Raw genomic sequence first — 15,456 nt, forward strand, 5'->3', positions numbered from 1 at the left:
ACCGGCGCCGAGCATCTCCCCTCACACACCCCTCCACCCGCCACCACCTCTTCCCCAACTACCCCCCACCGGCCGGCGGCGGCTGCCTCCCCTCTCGGAGACTTGTCGGTGGTCACCGCCGCCGCCGCCTTGCCTTCGCCTCCAAGCAATCTTGACCTAGCCAACCTCACCTCCTCCCCCTCGCGCGCGCAAAAAAAAAAAAAACAGAGAGAGAAAGAGAGAGAGAGAGAGAGAGGAAAACCTAGCTCGCCTCGATGGCGGAGATCGAGGTGGTCGGCGACGGCGGCGGCGGCGGCGGAGGTGGAGGGGTGAAGCAGGGGGTGGTGGAGGTGAGGGAGGCGCGGGCGAACGGCGGGGAGGGGGACCCCGTGGTGGACGTGTACTCCGCCGCGGCGTACGGGGACCTGGAGCGTCTGCGCGGGTTCGTGGAGCGGGACGGCGGCGCGTCGCTCGCGGCGCCCGACGGCAACGGCTACCACGCGCTCCAGTGGGCCACGCTCAACAACTACCCCCACGTCGCGCTCTACATCATCGAGGTCCAGCTGCTCTACTGTTTGGGCTCCTCGCTGCCCTCAGATTGGGGTGTTTGCTCTGTTCCCTTTTTTTTTTTGGTTGATGGGGTTTGGTATGAGCAGCATGGAGGCGACGTCAACGCCGGGGACAATGCGCAGCAGACGGCCCTGCACTGGGCGGCGGTGCGTGGAGCCATAGCTGCGGCGGACGTGTTGCTGGAGAACGGCGCGAGGGTCGAGGCGGCCGATGTGAATGGCTACCGGGTAATGCAGTCGTTTTGTTGCTCTGAAAACTCTAGGTGGTCTTAGGAGATCAGTTGGGAGATTAGAATGTAGGATGTTTGTTGAGTTTAGACTTTAGATTGTTCTGAAACAGATAGCAATGAGCCAGTGGTGGAGCCAGAACCGTCGTAAAGCCCGGGCGAGTGGGCGACTAGTAACGTTTTGTGGTGACCTACTGATTTTTATACGCGTCGATGGCTAATGGCAATGGAGACGGCAATGGTGGAGCCCAGGTGGCCGCCTAACCTGTCCGGGAGCTGTCCCCGCCGCTGCAATAAGTTAACCTCTTGTTAATAAGTGCTACATTATGCAAATAGAAATGAGATCAGCGATTTACTAAATCAATCATGGTTTTTTAGTTTGGTAATACATGGATTGCTGGTTGATCAAGATTGAAGTTATTGCTCAAGGAACTACTGTAGAATTTGCTGTACGTCTTTTTTTTTTCTCTAATGAAAAATCACCTGCATTGAGTTTCAAAATATATCAATCTTTTTGCCATCTGCTGTGCAAATCTAATTCATTGGAAAAGCTGTTTGTAAAAAAAATTCTATCAGCTAACAGGAGTACAGGGAGGAAACTTCTTGAATCATGCTTACTTTTCTGGATAACCTGTCTTGTTATTAGCTTTTCAACTTTTATGGAGTCACACTGCTGGAGATAATATAACCCCGTCTATCTATATTTTTAGCGTTTTGTAATGTGAGTGAAATCTTATGGTTCACATTTCTTTGTTTCGATCATTATGTCAGGCAGTTCATGTTGCAGCTCAGTATGGACAAACAGCATTCTTGCACCACATTATCTCAAAGTACGGTGCAGACTTTGAGTGTTTGGACAATGATGGGAGGAGTCCATTGCACTGGTACTTGATTATGATGATACTCTTTACCTTTTAGATGCATGTTTTCTCCTAGTTTCACAAGCCTTTCCCATGAAGAACATACAAGAAAATGGTTGATTTGAAACGTATCCTGGTTGAAATTTTGTCTCAAACTGTTCATGCAAGTGAATCATTGATATGGCAAATATCTTCGAGAAGTAGAACTGCAGAAGAATCAATGATACATCTGTATCATTTGGTGCTGATTTGTTGGCTATCTTGCATGATCATCAGTTAAATTTAACAGCCATCATGAGTTACTCATCTTGCTCTGCTCCTGTCCCTCATACTGAAGAATTAGCAAGCCCCAAAATGTGAATAATCTGTTACCAATTTACTTGTTATGTAATATACTTCACAACAAATCATTTGTCGGTTGTCTTCTGAGTTTTCACTCTTCTTAATGATTTAATCTATTTTTGTTGGACAAAAAATGCATCGGCTATTATAATATTCCAGAATTATAGTACAAAAATGTTTACATAAAGTTTGAATGCCCATGTCAGTCCTGAAGAGTTAATTAATTTATCGTAATACATTGTTAGCTTGATTTCTGTTTTCAAGACATCCATAATATGAATACTTTTATGTATTCTTTCAGCTATCTTATCTGGTTGTGTAACTGTATATTCTAACATATTCAGGGCTGCCTACAAAGGAAATGCTGATACAATTAGGTTACTGCTGTTTATGGATGCTAATCAAGTAAGGCAAGACAAAAATGGTACCATTCACATGACAATCTTCTTCTTTTATGTGATATTAGTTACATGTGTTAGCTCCGTGCTAAGAGCAAAATATATTGACTAGTGTTCCTGATCACTATCTACGTTATTCATGCATATGTATATTTTCCATCCTGTGTAATTTATAGGAGTAGTTAGAGAATTATTAGTTTTATTTTTGGTGAAAGCTATGGACAGCTGGAAATGTGGAACATAAAATTTTTCTTTCTTGTCACTGAAAAGTGAAAACTATGGGTCCTAAATTCTGTTTAGCATGTGTTCTAGTTGAAAAATTAGTCTCTTGTTACATATTTGTTATAAAACATTTGCATGGTTTTGTTTGTTTCACTGGTCATATTCCTTCTTGTTTAGAGCATGGGAAATGTTGATTTTTTTTCTAGGAATAGCCAAATTATATATGTCAGTAGTTGCTACATGCTAGTAATTTATTTGAGGAAGCTCTTAAAAGTCACATTTGTATTAACTATATGTTGTGATGTCATGTAGGTTGTACTCCATTACACTGGGCAGCAATAAGAGGAAATTATGAGGTGTGCACTGTTCTTGTACATGCTGGTACCAAGGAGGAACTCACATTGAAGGATAGCGGTGGGTTTACTCCTGTGGAACTTGCAAACGACAAAGGTCATCGGCATCTTTCCTATATCCTTGTAGGTTCCTCCAGCATTAATTATAAGATCTAGCCTTCTTTTCTTGAAAATATTCGCTGCATGTTTGAGCACGAACTAATACGGGCTACCATTGAGTCTGCATACACTACAGCGGCTATTTAGGTGTGGGCTGCTGTAAATGGTGTGGATTTCCACAATATTTATTCAGTTGCTGGTTATTAAGTTCTAATATGGTCCTTTCTCTTGTAGTCCAATGCTACAAAAGTAACATTTGAAGACAAGTACTGCTCAGGGAGATCGCGGAAGATTGGATATGCTCCTATCCTGTTTTGCTTTCTTATTGTCCTTATCACCCTTTTTCTGAACTCAATTATTTTTGGTAAGCATTGCTTGTGATTTTCATTTTTTGTATTCAAACTTGAACTTGTATAGCATTTATTCAAATAACTGATTTGATTGTAAAAATTTTCCAGCACCGAATTTTTCTAGAATAACTGCCGCTGTTGGTATTTGGTCATGGGGTGCTATTTCTCTTGCCTTTGCTTCATTGGTGATGTTCTACAGAGTAAGCAGGTAGGTTATGTGAGTGCATAATGATGAGGAGATGAGAAACTTATTTAATACTTTGCTTATTGGTGTGGCACTCTCCATTTTTAGTTTTTAGTTACATTTCTTAATTTTGAAGACGTTAATTTATTTTCTTATAAGCATATTTTCTGTGCCTACACCCTGATTGAGGTTAAATTTGTGCTCTTATGGTCTTTGGATAGAAAAAATCCAGGCTACATCCAAGCCAATACCAAGCGACTTGATCCAAAGGTAAAACGCCTTAAGTATTGTTCAAACAATTTTCCATCCACATGTACTTCAACAAAATGCCCCTCATTATCATTTGTATAGCATCTCGTCCCTGGAAATTATGTTCGAACAAAGAGTTAAAATTTGTTACTTCAGGAACATAAATGTTATCTGGATTGAATTTGTTGCTGTTCATGCAATCATCTGTAATGATAACTTTGTACTCCAGCAGTAATATCATATAATTAAGATTTTGGTGTTATCATAATGATGATTATTAATATTGTCTTTACAGGAACCACTTATGGAGATTAACCTTAATTCTTCTGCTTGGACAGGCAATTGGTCTCAGTTATGCCCCACATGCAAGGTATTTTAAGAACCTATTTTTATTTTTATTCTTTTTAATTCCAAATTCCTTTTTTCCTTTCATATTTTTGTGTATTTCTTCATACTGAAATGACCATATCTGCATATGATATTTATTTTTTTCTATTCTTATGTATGTCAGAAATACCAATTACATCTTTTTTTTGTGACTTACCAGATAATTCGCCCAATGCGCTCCAAACATTGTCCAACTTGTAAGCACTGTGTTGAGCAGTTTGACCATCACTGTCCTTGGATATCAAATTGTGTTGGAAGGGTAAGACGGGAGCAATTTTGGAATTCCACCTGAAGTTTTCAATATAGCTTGTCTTCCATTGGAAGAAAGTTCTCTTCCGTGCTGTTGCAGCTGTATTACCAACTAGCGATTGCTTAATAGAAGTCACATAACCATAGCCTATCATATCCTGCTAACAAACAGGAAACATATTCCACTGTAGCACAATGGGTATAATGTCTCTCTGCGCTGTTCCAGTGATTTGTTACAGATTAAGTTTCGAATGGGATTATGTAGCCATACCTTTTATTCTTGCCATACTACTACCAAAAGTTCTATTCATCGACTGGAGCATTGTAGTAATTTCCTCTGAATATTCCATCCACCTAATAAATAGGAGGGAAATTTTTTTTTTCTCCCTGGAAGAACATGCTGCTTAACTCTGGAGATGATTAAGAAATCAGAACAATTTATTATACCTATATATGTACGTTCTATTTACCATTTAGTGCTTTGAAACATTGGGAATATATCTAAATTGCCTCGTTTTGGTGTTAAAAAATGATGGATATAAATATCTAATGTTCAATTATATCCTGAAAACAGATTTGCTGGGTTTCCCTATAACCACATACGCTTTGCTTGCAGAGAAATAAGTGGGACTTTTTTGTGTTCCTTTGTATGGGAACAACTACAGCATTTCTGGGCGCTGCGATTGGGTTCCACAGTAAGGAGATCCAGTAAATAAAACTCGTAATTATTCATTAAAGGGTAAACTCACGAGGACATTTAATGACAGGACTTTGGACAGAGCCCATTATACTCTCATCTTCTGAGTCATGGATTAACTTCATGCTGTCAAACCATCCTGGTGCTGTACTGTTCATGTTCATGGATGTCTTTTTATTGACTGGAGCGCTTATTCTGACAGGAGCACAAGCAACACAGGTAAAATTGTTACATGGAGTGGTTGTTTAGGCCGTACAATCGTTTGATTTGTTGAGCTGCCTCATTCCAATGCACCATGTTGCATGTTTTGAATAAATATGCATTAATTATGAATGAGAAATTTAATTTATTTGTATGCTAATTTTTATTTTTATCTGGACATTTTAGACAGTACTAATTGCAAAGTAGCATAATATTTTTATTTTGTTGCTTGAAGTCTTTATAGTATGTAGCACAAGAGTATTTAAATCTCTGCTATTTTTGCATCTGACTGCATATATCATGTAGCTTAAAGTATTCTATATTTCTATTACTCCCCTATGGCGTATGTTCTTGGAAGAGCAAATGGTAACAGAGTTAAACTGCATATTTCATCTGACTGAATGAACAAGCTTTTCAAAAAAAAAAAAAAAAGCCTGACCCATTTACATGGAATGTTTCATTTCAGATAGCACGCAATCTCACAACTAATGAAGCAGCAAACCAGTCACGCTATGCATATCTTCGGGGGCCTGACGGACGCTTCAGGAATCCTTACAGTCGAGGATGCCGGAGGAACTGCACTGATTTTCTTGTAAATGGATACAGTAATGACGAGGAGGCTGCATGGCCAACGCTTCAACAAACAGTGCAACGAAGCTAGTCTCACAAATTTCTGGAGCAAATACCAGTCTTATACAGTCACACAGTTCATAAGATCCAGGAGAGAAGGTTTGAACAATTTTCTGACTTGGATGGACAACAACAGGTGCGGAAAGCGATCTCCCCTTTGAGCCACTCTGCTTCATCCAGGTGTTTATACAAGGTTGAGTCATGGGAATGGTTTGATTTTGTAGATTATGTGTATGTGCTATATATGTATTCTTTTTTGGCGGTTACATCACTATTACCATACATATCGTGTTGTATTCGATTTCGAGTGCCAATAGATGAGAAATGCAGGTTTGAACTTCTGATGTATAATAATCTGTAACATTAGATGCTTTCGTGCAAGTAGACAAATACCCTGAGAAATTTTCACCTGTTTGATCTGTTCAACTTAAGTTTGGCAGTTTCTTCTTGTTGCAAGGAAGGCATTTCTCCTAACTTACTTCCTTTATTTGCATTTCCAGCAGTGATGGCCACTACGACCTGCTCCAAGATCGTGTCAGGTCGATGCAAAAACGAAATCGTTTATAGAGACGATAGATCTTGCATTCACAGCTACTCCCTCCGGTTAGGACAATTTGACGTTTTCGAGGTCATTTTCAGTCTCTGAAACGACAGAAAATTCTGTCCGGAGGGAGCATCTTATTCTTCTAGCTCGATGTAGCCGCTTTTGTTGTCTTCCTCAGAATTTTTGCAGCAACAGCAGGTGCTATCTTCACCACAAGTGCCAAATAGTTCAGGCAAGTTAGGCTCTGTTCGTTCCAGGGTGATAGAGGAGATTGAGTCTCGTTTTTCACGCGCACGTTTTTCAAACTACTAAATAGTGCGTTTTTTGCAAAAAATTTCTATAGGAAAGTTGCTTTAAAAAAATCATATTAATCCATTTTTGAAATTTAAAATAGTTAATACTTAATTAATCATGAGCTAATGGCTCACCTCATTTTGCGTATCTTCCCAATCTTCTTAATCCCCTTCCCTCAAACACACCCTTAGAGAAGCAAGCTTGTAACAATGTAATCCATCGTGTTCAAGAGCTTTTCACTTTAAAACACTCTTCAATTGGTAGCAAGCACCTCGTGAAATTAGTTGATTGAGTATATCACCCTACTTACACTCTCTTTTCTTGCTATCCCTCCCAAACATTTAGATGCTGAACAAATCCGCGCCTCTAAAATGAAGGAAATTTAGATGAACTGAAAGTCATAAAAAACCATAAAATAATCTATACGTTTCAAAGGAACCGCGTCTCTAAAATGAAGGAAATTTAGACGAACTAAAAGTCATAAAAAACCATAAAATAATCTATGCATTTCAAAGAAATCCTTGGACTGAAAAATGTCGGATATGTCGCATTTCAACCCAACGTATCCAAAATCCGTGGATCTAGCAGCAAAGATCCAAGCACTCACGTTAGAGTGCCGTGAAAAACACCGATAAATCCATGCCAAACTCCCTAATTCATTGCACATTCGAGTGGCCGAACGGTACACTCTACAGGTGGGCCCCGCTCGCCCTCTCCCTGCCCAACCACAGCCATACACGTGTCCACCCTCCCGCCCGCTTCCTTCCTCCGCTCTCTCCCCAGCCGCACGAGTCCTCCACCACATCCCCACCCTCCATCCCTCCCCCGCACGAATCTCCGCGCGGATCCGACGGCCGGATCCCCGCCTCGCCGGCCATCATCAAGTCCACTCGACCTCCTCCGATCTCGAAGCTCCACGAAGCCCACCACCTCCTCCTCCTCCACCACCACCAATGGCGACCATGGCCGTGATCCGCCTCGCGCTCCCGGCGATCCCGGCGGCCGCGTCGTCGTCGTCGGGGTGCAGTGTGAGGACGCGCGCGCGGGGGCGTGTGGTGCGGATGCGGGTGAGGTGCCGCGCTGTGGGGAGCGAGGGTGGGGAAGGGGAGGGGGAGGGGGAGGGGGAGGGGGAGGAGGCGCCGGAGTCGCTGTTCGCAAAGGAGCTGATGCGGAGGGGGATGGCGTCGGGGGCGGCGGCGGCGGGCGCCGGGGAGAAGGAGGTGGGGGCGGAGGAGGGCGGGAGGAAGCGGGTGGCGGCGGCGGAGTTCGAGCGGGCGGCCGCCGGGGCGGATGGGCAGCGGGCGAGGTCCATGGCTCTCAACAGCGAGGGCCTCGAGGTTCGCGCCCAATCTCTCTCTCTCACACACGCACACACCGATTAACTTGCTGGATTCCATACTTGATTTGGCGATGATCAGAAAATGCATTCTAATTTTGTTTACTCCCAAGTGAAAATCGTTGGTGAAGTGTTGTCCTAGCTGTGGATTGGTAATTTGGTAGTACTCCGTAACTGGAAATTGCACAGTGTTTTCTTTTCTGTATTTGGAGTACTGAGGAGAAAAGAAATGAAACTAGTTGAGGATGAATCTTGCTTGACTCTTTTGGTCATAGTTGCTTGGATAATTTGACCAAGGAAGATGGTAATCGAGGAAAGCTGTAAATGATTCTGGTTTAGTATCAGGTTGACAAGCACAAGTGTCAAAATGGAACAGGAAGGGAGAGATGCACTGGCCATTAAATTTCTGAATGATGTTTCTTTGGCGCTAGGCAATGAACATAATTGTGGCTCAATCGAGATTGGTCTTTGTTCAATTGTTCTTTGGCATGAATATTTTGTCAGACATTTAAATGTCGCGTGATGCAAGTGATATACCTAAATAGAAAAGTAATAGGTGATTCACTGGTAGCATTGATTTATTTTGTGTTCCAAATAATCGTACTCCCTCCGTTTCAGGTTATAAGATATTTTGACTTTGGTCAAAATCAAACTGCTTCAAGTTTGACTAAGCTTATAGACAAATATAGTAGTATTTGTATTACCAAATTAGTTTTATTAAATTAATAATTAAATATATTTTTATAATAAATTTATCTTGGGTCGAAAATATTACTATTTTTTTTATAAACTTGGTTAAACTTAAAGCAGTTTGACTTTGACCAAAGTTAAAACATCATATAATCTGAAACGGAGGGAGTACTTACATTTGTATAGTAAACAGTCATGATTTATGGCTGCTGGCCGCTGGGTTATTTAACCATTCTCAGTGATATATGAGAATGAGATAATCAACAAGCTATTGCCTTTAACGTAGTAATTTATTTCTTTTCAGGGTCTTGTTCCACGGGCAAAGTTGCTGTTGTCACTTGGCAGTACATTTTTTCTGGGATTTGCCCCTTTGATTCTTGTCACGGTTTCTCTGTTTGCTGTTCTTTATGTGGTAAGTTCTTTAATTTCTTTCCCGTGCTCTTGCTGGACAGAAAGTGCTTTGATCCTATTTCACATGTATGGCAACAAACAATATATATCAAAACATACATACATATCTTAAGAGTTAGAAAATTAGAGAGGTCCCCGCAAAAAAAAAAGTTTAGAGAAGCTGATTGACAATTTAATATTTATATTAATCTGTATTCAGGATGCTTTATTTGGAATGCAGAATGCACTCCTCTCAATCAAAACGAATAGCTAGCATGTGTCTTGCTCTTAATTTACCCGTGTACCACTTCATGGAGCATATTGTGACATTACATGCATATATTATAGCGTTTGAAAATCAGAGTTGCTTATGATCTTGTTATATTGATATTTTGTTTAGCATATTGCCCTTGAATCTAATGAGAAGCTAAATAAAGCAAAAATAATAATAATTACAGTTCATATTAATTGTTCTTCAACAAAATCATATGTTCTACCTGTTACATGTTGAGCAAAAGAGTCTGTCTTCTGAGTTTTTTTACATATGAGCAAATTGAAAATATGGCTGATCTCACTTTCCAATTACAGTATTTTGGACCAAGTTTTGTACACGATGCAAGCAAGACACCAGTATCGCCTCCACCATACATTGATCCATATGAGCTACTGGAAGATGAACGACTCTCTCGACCCTCCCCAGATGTCTTCTAAACTTAAGGGCACACGAATATGGGAAATATATATCATGAAAACGTTATATATAGCTCGATAGTTTTCTTCTTTTACTAGACGTGCTTGTAGCTGTAAATGCAAAGCTAGCTGTAGACTGTAATTGTCTAACATTTCCATATAATCTGCGTGCTAAAATGTCAGATCGTAATCCATTAGTTCTGATTTGTCCACGGCTTGTTTGTTTCAATGTGAAGGGTAGGCAAGAAATTTCCATATAATCCGTGTGATAAAATGTCAGATCGTAATCCATTGGTTCTGATTTGTCCACGGCTTCTTGTTTGTTTCAATGTGAAGGGCAGGCAAAAAAACTCTAATATTGATAACCGGATAACTGAGCTCACAATTGACAACTGTTTGAGATGATTTTGACTACAAGTTTCTAAGTGATAGTCGACAGGTTTTACTGTATATAGGCACTAGTTGATGACTACCTGATGTGGTTAGCAAGTAATGACTTTAACGCCTTAAGCACCATGTCATAGCACATGACAGTAGAAACCGCAAGCATCTTTAGAAGTGTTGATCTTTGAGTCAAAACTTACTGAAATAATACTCGAATTTTCATTATGCATTATGCCAATTCATAATTTTGCGGTTGAGTGTCCTCGTTGTGATCGATGATAGAGATTAACCTGGTAAAATATCTTTGATCCGTCGTCTCCAGCCTTGGGGATAGGCTATGTCCTAGATGATGACATTTACAAGTTCATATCAAAACAGAGATTATCTAGACCATATCATCATACAATATAGCTATATATTACTACTAAAATAATTCTGAATAATAGATGATTCTGAATAACGAAGCGAAAAAGGAGCAAACATAATAAAAACAGATCCGACAGCATAGTGATATTCTGGTATTCATCCTTTAAACTGATACCTACTTCTTTATATACACACCTTTGATACCTACTTAGCTAATAGTCTCATTTTCTTCTAGCTCGTAATCTTTATCCTTATGGTAATCATCATTAGCAGCAAATACATATAAGTAATCATCATCAGCAGCAAATACATATGCAAAGCCTGGCAACAGTTTTGAGCGTGAAACTGCTCTGTAAGAACTTTACCATGAGCAATGCCAGCAAATATACTTCCCAAAACATTTTTCCCAATATTTAGGAGTAACTTGCACTGTAAAAAATATTAAATTGTTCCACACTTTCATAAGGACTAGTGACAAGATAACACGACGCCTAAACCGAATACCTCCATTTATCTTATAGGTAGGAAGTGCTATTCCATTAGACAACATTAGAGATTTCACTTCTCCGACTCATCATCGGTGTAAAAGCACCAATATTTATATAATAGGTGTGAAGTGCTATAGTATTAGGTAACATTAGGGATTTCACAACGTTCTTTCGAAAGTCTTCACCAATTCATCATTTGTGTAAAAACACTAACATGTAGCATCTGCACTATTATTGTTCATTATAGTTTGGAACACCTAACATATTAAATGCGTAATTTAATATTACAAACAATAATATTATACATGTCATATATACAACTTATGTATTGTGTTTAAATTCAGTTTAAGAATATAAAGTATAAAATATAAAATGTCACATATCATCCAGACTTAGGTTTAAATTCAATTAAGAGTTGTGCTAAAATGTAGTTATAATAGGACATGTATGATTATCTCATTGGATACAACCATATTTTGAAAATTCGTATATTCTTCATAGTCTAATGAGAGATCAATACAACATATGTTGCGGTATTCATAAACTTGCACTAATATAGCGTCTTAAAAATCTTCCCCAAAATACTCATAAAAAATATTTCTCGAAGACCTCCCTTAGATCGTAGCTATTGCCTTAGCTAGATCTGGGAAGGAATTGAGAAAAACTCAGAAAAATCTTGATAGTTCGAGCAGTTCAACCTATCTACATGCCCGAAAGCAATTAAGATTGCCTCTCTCTTCATGGCAAGACATAAACATCTAAATTATTTATTTAAATTGCGAAAGGAGAGAGGATGCAAGCACTGAAATAAAATTCCACAACTTCAAAAAATATTAATTATAAAAGTGTTGAAAGAAAAGACTCAACGACAAATAAACATACATCTTCACATGTATTTGAATTTAACTCTTCAAAAGGCCTAAAAGCAAATTCTCACAAATCTCTCACAAAAAGGAACAAGGGACACCCTCACCCTAGCATTCATTCCTCTACTTATAGCAATTAAGATGCCTGAAATCCCCTAAGATAATATCACAAATAACCTTAGAGCGAAAACCTAACTCAGGCCAAATGTCAGCCGTTCGTTGATCCTTAGCTCCTAAGAAAACCATCTCAAGATGAATGCCACGTTGCCACCACACATGGATCCCACTTTTTCATAAAATAAATGTGCTACTAGTAGTACAAAAGTTACACAATAGCTGCAATTGTACCTACAATTGCATCTCTGTAGTGCATAAAAAAATTTGTTCATTCTTAAATGCGGTCAGGTAAGCATATGTCGCCATGTGTCTATATCCAACGCCTGGGAGGCTGTATCGCCTCCCACCACATTAAGGCTTTATGCATCGCGCATAAACTCAATAGAAGGGCATCGGCATCATTTTAACAGGGGATGCATCATGACAGTTTACGCAAACCACTCCAACCAGGATCATCGCCGGTTTACTCACATCCTACCGGACGATATGGTTACTGCGAAAAACAGCAACCGTCACCGGAGAAGATAGACAATTTTGTTCTTGCACATGGTTTATGTTAATATAGTTATGGTTTACGCTAATGGCGAAGGACCTGCCATGGCCGAAATTTATTAATTCTTACCAGGCCGCTACTTATTTAGCGTTCGTAGAACACAAGTTATATATGTAATTTTCTGTATACACCTAAATATACTAGAGTTTAGATGACCCGTCGTAGAAGATCCGGAGTAAGTGAATGGTTATTCGTTTACATAAGTTCCTACTTGGTTACGCAAAAACTTATTGCATGTACATTGCCACAACAGATCCGGACTAAATGAATGGATTGCTGTCGATGAAATGGGCCCGGGGGTACGCACAGTAGAGGGAAGTATCCTTCCCATCTAGTCGCGTGGCTACACGGCCGCCTCCCCCCGCCCCTCGGGTAGCGTTGAGGTGGCTAGGGGGCCTCGGGGTGCCATGTCGGACCCCTCGGGCTTTCGGGGCGTGCTACCCCGAGGCCCTCGCCCGACCACCACGTGGCGGGGAGAGCGGGCGGGACGAAAGACACTGCTCCGCGCCTTCAATGTGCAGCGCTCCAACCGCCCCATGCCGCATTAAATGCGGCGTGGAGGGACGCGCGACGCCGCTCGATTGACCCATGTCAATCGAGCTTGACCGGCCTGTGACCGGTCACAGGCGACGGGACAGGGGCAGTGCCCCCACGTTCCGCCCTGTGTCAGGCCGAGTGGGGGCAGGTATGCCCAGTCCCATCGGCACGCTGCCAGGGGCGCCCCACGCGTGTGGTGAGCCACCGAAGTTTTCGCACAATTAATAAGGAATGACAGGGATGTCCCCCGTGTCAGGTGGGGGGCGGCGCTGGGCCCCACCTGAAGCCAGGCGACCATGTTTCTTCCGGTTGAAGCAAAGGATAGCGGTATGAATAGGGCCATGTGGGCCCCCCTCCCTGGGAGGGGTAGGTGCAAACGGTGCATATGGTATCCCCTTAAACTATAAAAGGAGGACCTCACCCACCGAGAAAGGGGACGACTCTCAGAGAATTTGAGCTCGGAGGAAGAACAACTAGGTTTCCCTTAGAGCTCAAAACCTCTTGTAAAAATTCACCATAATCCCACACAGAAGAGTAGGGTATTACGCTCGATAGCGGCTCGAACCTGTATAATCCTTGATCTCCCACTCAGTCACAAGAGCGATCTAGTGATTAGACTGTAAGCGGAAGTAAGCCCTTGATCATCGCGCCATTTCCCCCGGCTGAACTCACAAGGGGGGGGGGGGGGTCTCACGACCACCCGCTAGAGAGGATCACTCCTCGACAATTGCGTTCTGTTAAATAATAATGTTCTGTTGTGGGCCAACCCCACAAACCATTGGGTTCATAAACATCGTATTTTTTTTTTAAAAAAAAACTAAAAAGCCTCATTACAATTCATAGCGGATGGCCCAACAGAAGTACATGAAAATAGCCCATCTGCGCTGTACTATTTTACTACTAAAACCCTTATGTTTTCATAATTATGCTCAAGTTCTTACATATGTATTCCATTTAGCCCCTTAATATTTTTCAAATTTTGTAACTATAGTTAGATATTTTATATGATACCCCTAGATTGATAGGTAATTAATTATGTTTGTATCTCTCAAAGGTAATTGCATAAATCGTTACTCTCATAGGATCTATCACAACTATTATTCATCCTCCTTGGAACATTTAAAAATTGGACCTTGTGATGAGGACATCCTAGCTACAAATGACATAAAAAAGGGATGAATTACATCATACATCACATAACAAAATTGAAGATGATGAAAACAAGTTGATGGTGAACTCACTCTTTGCTCAAGTTAACCCAAATATTTGTGAGAATTTTATTCTACCTAAATGCTCTACCATTGTATTGCTAAAGGTTAACACCCGAAGACATTATCACTACACCAAAAGAGATGGATTATGTCGAGGACGACAAGGGTTACGCCAAGCAGGGAATCAACCAATGCACTATACCAATGGCTATCTACGTCAACAAGATGATAGTTTACATTGCAAAAGGTCAACTTCCAAGGCTTGTACGACCCGTCCAATCATGAGATGGGTTGCATGGCATATATGGTTGGAAAGAAGGACAAGTCTACTTTCCAATGCAACAAACCCCACTTCAATATCATTTCCCAATGAGAAGTTAGAACATTTTTTACTGAAGGCTGCATAGTAGGTTGTGCACGAACTTGTGAAAACTCTTTGCATTCTCAGTTATGATCCCAAGTTCCCAACGTTGCCCGTACACCGTGCATGGCTTGACTGCCGATGGCCCCAAGCTCAGAACACGTTACGGACGGCTGGCCGGCCGGGCATGGGGCAGCTCAGGTACCCCTCTCACAGCCATAAGAGGCTTACATACCACCAATTACGCCTATGTCGGGATTTTGGACGTAAACACATAGAGCGTACCGCCTACAACACGGTTTACGCGTGCGTGATGGCTGCTAGTTCACGAGACGTGCTTGAAGCCGTGCATACTCTATGTGTACGCGGAGATCGCTAGGTGCCTACATGGTTCACGCCTACCCATGGATCGCGGATGGAACCACATCCATTCTACACTAGCTCACAATCTACCCATGGATCGCGGACGGAACCACATCCATCCTACACTAGCTCACAATGTCATTGTACGCGAGACATACGTGCTCGGCAGATTGAGATGCGGTGACCGCCTACTCTAATCTCTCAGAAATATGCCGGCCTCTACATCCAACCGGATATATACTGCCTTTTTTTAATCGGGAACTTAGCCCT

General features: G+C 41.2%; 2 protein-coding genes across 2 annotated transcripts; both read left to right on the forward strand.

Annotated features, from left to right (window-relative positions):
* Nucleotides 1-52: 52 nt before the first annotated feature.
* On the forward strand, nt 53-6,406 carry LOC127755019 (probable protein S-acyltransferase 23). Its single transcript, XM_052280648.1, has 13 exons — nt 53-536; nt 636-776; nt 1,547-1,659; nt 2,322-2,401; nt 2,910-3,073; nt 3,284-3,413; nt 3,508-3,607; nt 3,805-3,853; nt 4,128-4,202; nt 4,380-4,478; nt 5,085-5,163; nt 5,236-5,384; nt 5,833-6,406. The coding sequence occupies exons 1-13, from the start codon at nt 255-257 to the stop codon at nt 6,025-6,027; spliced, it is 1,656 nt and encodes a 551-aa protein (XP_052136608.1). The 5' UTR covers nt 53-254; the 3' UTR covers nt 6,028-6,406.
* A 1,326-nt stretch (nt 6,407-7,732) lies between these two features.
* Nucleotides 7,733-10,152, forward strand: LOC127754043 (uncharacterized). The gene is made up of 3 exons (XM_052279495.1): nt 7,733-8,171; nt 9,165-9,272; nt 9,839-10,152. The coding sequence occupies exons 1-3, from the start codon at nt 7,788-7,790 to the stop codon at nt 9,959-9,961; spliced, it is 615 nt and encodes a 204-aa protein (XP_052135455.1). The 5' UTR covers nt 7,733-7,787; the 3' UTR covers nt 9,962-10,152.
* Nucleotides 10,153-15,456: the final 5,304 nt, after the last annotated feature.

The sequence above is a fragment of the Oryza glaberrima genome, chromosome 11 (genome assembly GCF_000147395.1).
Source record: "Oryza glaberrima chromosome 11, OglaRS2, whole genome shotgun sequence".
NCBI classification, from domain to species: Eukaryota; Viridiplantae; Streptophyta; class Magnoliopsida; order Poales; family Poaceae; genus Oryza; species Oryza glaberrima.